The sequence below is a fragment of the Dicentrarchus labrax genome, unplaced genomic scaffold (assembly GCF_905237075.1).
Source record: "Dicentrarchus labrax unplaced genomic scaffold, dlabrax2021, whole genome shotgun sequence".
Classification (NCBI taxonomy): Eukaryota; Metazoa; Chordata; class Actinopteri; family Moronidae; genus Dicentrarchus; species Dicentrarchus labrax.
In genome coordinates, this window is record NW_026136718.1 from 13,602,435 (window position 1) to 13,608,434 (window position 6,000).

At 37.0% G+C, this 6,000-nt stretch overlaps 1 protein-coding gene across 3 annotated transcripts in view; it reads left to right on the forward strand.

Moving 5' to 3' along the window:
* The window catches only part of LOC127349724 (arf-GAP with coiled-coil, ANK repeat and PH domain-containing protein 2), a 48,123-nt gene extending 44,565 nt beyond the window's left edge, over positions 1 to 3,558 (forward strand). For all 3 annotated transcript variants that reach the window (XM_051375577.1, XM_051375579.1, XM_051375578.1), the window contains one exon: positions 1,463 to 3,558. In XM_051375577.1, coding sequence (XP_051231537.1) covers positions 1,463 to 1,566 — 104 coding nt within the window. In that variant the 3' untranslated portion in view covers positions 1,567 to 3,558. The remainder of the gene's footprint in view (positions 1 to 1,462) is intronic.
* The last annotated feature ends 2,442 nt before the right edge of the window (positions 3,559 to 6,000 follow it).

Consider the following 6,000-nt stretch of genomic DNA (forward strand, 5'->3'; position numbering starts at 1 on the left):
TCCCTCCTCCTTTTTTTTATTGAAATTACAGCTCCCTCGACTCAAGTGTTTCTACCTGATTGAGAGTGTAGAAGAAGCGCAGAGTGGCGGTTCTCAGCTTGTGGGTTTCTGTGTGATTTATGTGAGCATTAAAACATTGATTTATGAAATCCGGAGGGAAGTATATTTATATATATATTTTTAAAACATAATGTTGATTCTTTTGATAGTTTTCATTCATTAATATTTGTCTGCTGTAGTCTTATAAAAATGTATCTGAAAAGGGAAAATCGACACTTGAACCTCGAACAGATTGAGAACCGCTGCTCTGGTGTTAGAGGAGGCTCCCCCTCTCTTCTAAAACACACTTTTTTTATTGCTCTCATCCTCTTCTCTCTCTGTAAATTCACTCTCTCGGTTCTGTATTTTGCTTTTCTTTTCTCACTCTCCTCCCCAGAGTTTGTGCCTTTCTTCTGTTCTCTTTTTTTTAATTTCCTTTGGGGTGCTGAGGCCAACACAGCTGTATTTTTGTACATAAACTCCTGCACTTTAAACACAATACAGTTGTTAACAAAAATGAATCTCTGTGGGCTTGTCTTTTCTTTCCGAGTCGATCTCCAGTTGCTCTCCGGCCGCTTTTCTCAAACATTTTCCTTTTTGCTTCTTCTGCTCTTTCCCATCCTTTCTGCCTCTGCGTTGTTCTGTTTCATATTTCGAGCCACGCTGACACTCTGACAGGTATGGCCGACTTTTCCTTTTTCACTCTTGTTCTGATGATACTGTCACTGTGCATGACCCGTCCGCTCTGCAGATATTTTACCCTGCTGTACATCTGCATGATGAGGCGTTTATGATTTTCGACTTGAGGAATTTTCTATTGAACTTATTTGCTGCAGTTTCATCTGGTGAGGAGGGAAACAGCTCAGACCAGTAAAACCCGGAATCCTTATAAAATGTTTTAAGGAGGAATTCTGTTGAGTTTCTTCTTAAAGATCCTTCAATTATACCCACATTTTACCTTTTCTTAGCCCCAGTGCCACAAAGTGCATTAATATTGAACATATTAAACATTCTGCCCTGCCTGACAAATGCCAACAGCACTTTGTTCTTGTTTTTAGGTCAGAAGTTAAAATTTTAGTAAGAAAAATTACACTTGTAATGTGTTATTCAATGATAATGCTCCTGCACCACAGCAGGAGATACACTTTATGGGTTAAATCATGTAGCCCTGTTCTCTATCTCAGTGGTTTCCTACTTTTTTATGGCTCATTCATAAGGAAGAAATTTTCTACTTGTCATGACATTAGATTGTTGAATTAGAATGTTTTTTTGCAGGCCTGAAAAGATAAAAGTGTTTAGAGATTTATAAGAAAAAAGCCAAAAATGATTGTGTGTAACAGATGTTAGGAACCATTTCTCTGCCTGACTTTATCATTTATTTTTTTGCTGTTGTTGATGTCGCGTGTCCTTACTCCTCTTGCAGGAGATGAAACCTACCAGGACATTTTCCAGGATTTCACCCACATGGCTTCCAACGACCCAGACAAGCTGAACCGTTACCAGCAGTACGATCAGCAAAAGCCTTGACACAACATGCAACGCCGTCCACTCAGCACTCAGAGACACTGTCTGCTCAACCCGGGGAGACAAAACGATGTCTGGAAATACGTTGTCCACTTTCCCTTCAGCATCATTGAGCATTAATGCCGGTTAGTGCTGCCACAGCTGGACTGGATGTCATCATATCTAACGTGGCCGTAGCTCCCTTTCAGCAATTTGTATTCTTGTGACTTTGTTGAAAACTAAAGGCATTTTACTCAAGTGAAGGGGAACTTCTGTGAACAGCAAACCTCACTTTTTTTTTTAAACAGTACTTTCCAGTAGGATCTATTACAATAACTGAATGGTACAGTTTTAAAGTCTTTTAAATGATTTACAAACAAAAAATCAAATGATAATTGATGCTGGTCTGAATGTAGAGCTGCCTTCCAGGCTGTCTTTTCTTATTTTGGCCAAGTTTAATCTTTTATGTCACACTTTCTGACAGAAGAAATCCAAAGACAATTTCTTCTTTTTTTAAAAAAATATAATAAATAAATAAATCAGAGTGGATGAACAGTTAAGTGCATGACAATACTCGATTTCAATTTTTAAGTGCTTCCTTTTTTCAATAGGATTTTCTTTTTTAGCATAAACGTTGCTTTAGTGAACTCGCAATATGCTTTTACTTCCTTGCACAAATCCGTTTGTCTTAAATCGCCACTGATGTTTACCAGTTTTGATGGTAAGACTTTGACATGTTAAACAATGTACAGTGATTATAGAAGTGAACATGTTATTGATGCGCCTGTAATGTTAAATAGATACGAGTTTATGATTTTTAAATGCTAGTTATTTTTCCACACGTTCCTCTGAATGATTTAAATTTTCCACGTTGTCACCACATCAGTACCTGCAGTACGTGTCAGTGAGGCAATCAGCCCGTCAGTGTTGTAATTTTATGGAATTAAAATAGCTTCAGTCGTGGTGAGACTATGATTAATTTTCAGATTTAGTCTCATGCTGATACGAGATTAAAAAGTTGAGATGTAGGCTTAGAAAGTTCTACATTAGTTTGGACTGGTATTGAATAGAGGCCATTTTATTCCTGTTAAATCTAGAAATGCCAGTAACAGTAACACTGTATTTTACAGGTTTGTAATAACAATAGCAATTACATGGGAAGTTTCCTGGAAACAACTGTGAAACTGAACTGCAGCTTGCTGTGGCTGCTCCTACTTCCATTACTCACTGACATATTTATCCACTGATTTAAAAAAAACTAAAGAGAATTACCATTGTCTTGTTTTACAGATTCTTTCGACTTCAATTATTATAAAATTCCCAAACAGTAACGTTGGATTATACGTATGCACCGTTACCTGTGAATCCATTGTGCGTCGGTAGGCTGTTAAAAAAATGGTGTGTGAGTGGCGGACCCTGCCACTAACAATGCAAACTACTATATATAGAGATAATTACTGATTCTTAATACATTGAATGGCTATTGCTAAAAAACAATGCCGACCATAAATAGCAAATTATTTTTTAAATTACGGACCTGTAAAATAAAGCGTTAAAGAAATGGCGTACATTTTCATTTCATGTGTTGAGTTGTTAAAGAAACCTTTTTAGTTACATCAAGCGACTTCACTGAAATGAAATCTGCAAATTTTAATATTAGAGGTCATGTACTGTACTGTAGGATCTGTGATTTTTGCCTTAAAAAACTGTAAAATCTTCACTTCTCTTTGCATTACCAGTATGTAGTAAGGTATGATATGAAGCACAGAGGAAGCATTTAGCCAATGAAACATGGGATACAATTCTTGTACATTTTGTACAGATGCTTTTGAATTCTCCAGAGAAGTGAAGTATAAAAGTTAGTGGTACTTGAATCATTAAATAAGCTTTTGTATATGCTGTTCTTTGTATCCTTAGGTAATTTTAGCCCATTTTATATTGCCTGTCTGTATACCAGTATACATGTACTGTATATTCTACCTGTAAGAACTTCAATACATATGGACTGAGGACTCATCTCTGAATTTTGATTCTTTCTTTTAACTATTATTTGCTTTGTTTCGATGTTTAATTTCAACCACTTTGCCTCATTTGTCTTCATTACCGGAATTTACTTGTGTGAAGAAAAGGAAAATCGTTTTGCTCTCCAGGGCTCATTTCTTTTTTCAGTCATTAATTTCTTTCAACTATTCATTATAAACCTGAAGTTAGCTCACAAAGACCCACTCAAACATCACATCTATTTATATTTACATTTTAGCTTCCTGAAGGAATAAAGAAAATAGAAGTGTTAATACACACAATCACACAAAATAATTTAAATACAAGTTTCTCCCACTTTCACAAAGGCCATAAAAGAGTCCAGAGTCCTCTAAAAGGCTGAGCATTTCCTCTTCACCACAAATTAGTTTTTCAAGAGCTAAGCAGTAATTCATGAGCAGCCGTTGTACACTTGGTCTGTTAACAGAATCAGACTGTTATGTTTTGCTTGTTTAATAATGAAAAGAGTCTCTCTCTTCCACTTCTTTGTGTTTATCTGTTGTTTGAGGAACCACAAAAAAAACTGTACAAATGTCCTTCAGTGCTGGTATCCCACAGGCAAGTAATGTGTAAGTGACTTTATGTATTTATACACACATCCTTGTTTGTGGTTTATCATAGAAGCTTTCCACTGAATGTTTGTGGTGGGTTTTTTTTCCTTCTTCGTCACTGCTTCTCGGGCTATTGGCTGATAGACTTAACAATCCAGTAAGAGCCAGAGTTTGTTTGTCCAGCAGGGGGAGAGCTGCTTTCAGTCTTTCATATTCGGAGGAAAGATTCTTGACGAGTACAGCCTGAAAATGCAGTTTGGATCCTGAAAAAAATAATTTGATTTGTTTTCACCAAAAAGTTGGTTTTAAATCTCACCTAAACTCCACTATGAGTTTATGTCTTCAAAGAGGGTTTATAGATGTTTTTGTACACCTGTTGGGTCCCTACAAATAAACCTCAAAGCTCTCATATTAAACATCAGCTGAGACTTTGTGTTTAACTCCAAACTGAGATGGAAACTATTATTATTTTTAAACATAAAGAGGCTTCATTCAAGTTCTCTCAGTCATCCGTGAATGCACGCTGGTAAAGTCATGAATTTCTCCCTGTGCCAATCTTGATACACATCTGTGGATATATTACCCAGTCCCATTCTACCTTTAATAATTACAGCGTGTTTATTTCTGCTGCTGTTTAAATGAGAGGCGTGCAGGCCAGTAGTGCCCACCACTTCAAATGACTTATAGTCGTCTGTGCGTGTATACAGCAGGCCAATGTGTGTGTTTAGTCTGCCTCAAACTAATGTTCCTGAAAACACATCGCTTTTTCAACAATGATAGCTGGATCATATTTCACCTCCACAACTAGTGGACATGTTAAACACACAGAACACCTTCTGACATAGTGAAGAGAGCGTCAGTGTGTTTTCCTCACATCATACGAAATGTGTGTGTGTGAACTGTGTTGTGATGAAGACGGTAAAGCAGGAAATTTGCAGTTAAACTGACCTTTACTGACAGTGGCTGCAGGGTCAAAGGAAACTGCATTGATTTTCACGTTATTCACACAGTGGCCATTTTGAAATTTCTATTTAACTCAGAATGTCTCACTAGTTTTGATTTACAAAACTAATTTCACACATTTCTGAGGATGTTATATTAGAAACTTAATTAAAGCCTGAATGATACTCTCATTTTTATAGCTGAAATAGAAACATTAAAGTACATTTCAATGATGTATTCTCCACAATACTTAGAGTCCCCTTCTAATTTTTTGATTGCTGTCAGGATGTAAAGAGAATTTCATTCAATATAACAAAAAGAGCCTCTGAAATACACAACCTACCCTCACTTTAAAGCAGATTTTAGCACCGTGCATTTTTGCTACAGAGGCTTCAAAAGATACTTTATACATACTACTTTATATATATCTATATGCCAGTTTTATACATGAGTTTAAAGGTCATCTAATGCGTGCTGGCCTGCCTGGTCCGGCTCCTGCCACCGGGCCTTTTCCAGGAAGTCTGCGGTCGGCTCGCCTGTGGAGAAATGAAGGGCCGCCGCTGGAGACGTTTCCCTCCATAAAAACACCATGTGAACAAACGCATGTGAGGGCCAAGCCCCATTAATGCCGCTCAGACTGCCAGTGACCAAAACTACAGAACCTATTCATGTTAACAGGTTACTGAGTCCAGTGTTGACTGAAGTCTCATTTTCTTCAAACAAATAAAAAAATGTCTGTCAGATGAGATCATTTCACTTACTTCCAATTCAAAAAACCAAGTCTGAATTTATTTTGAATTAAGAGACGACTTTTGATTCATTCAACATTCAACATGTTGACGCTATAGTTTAAAGAAAGTGTTAATAGTTAATACAAGCAAAGTCACCATTTACATGACTTATAGCGCAACAGGTGCAGACAGGT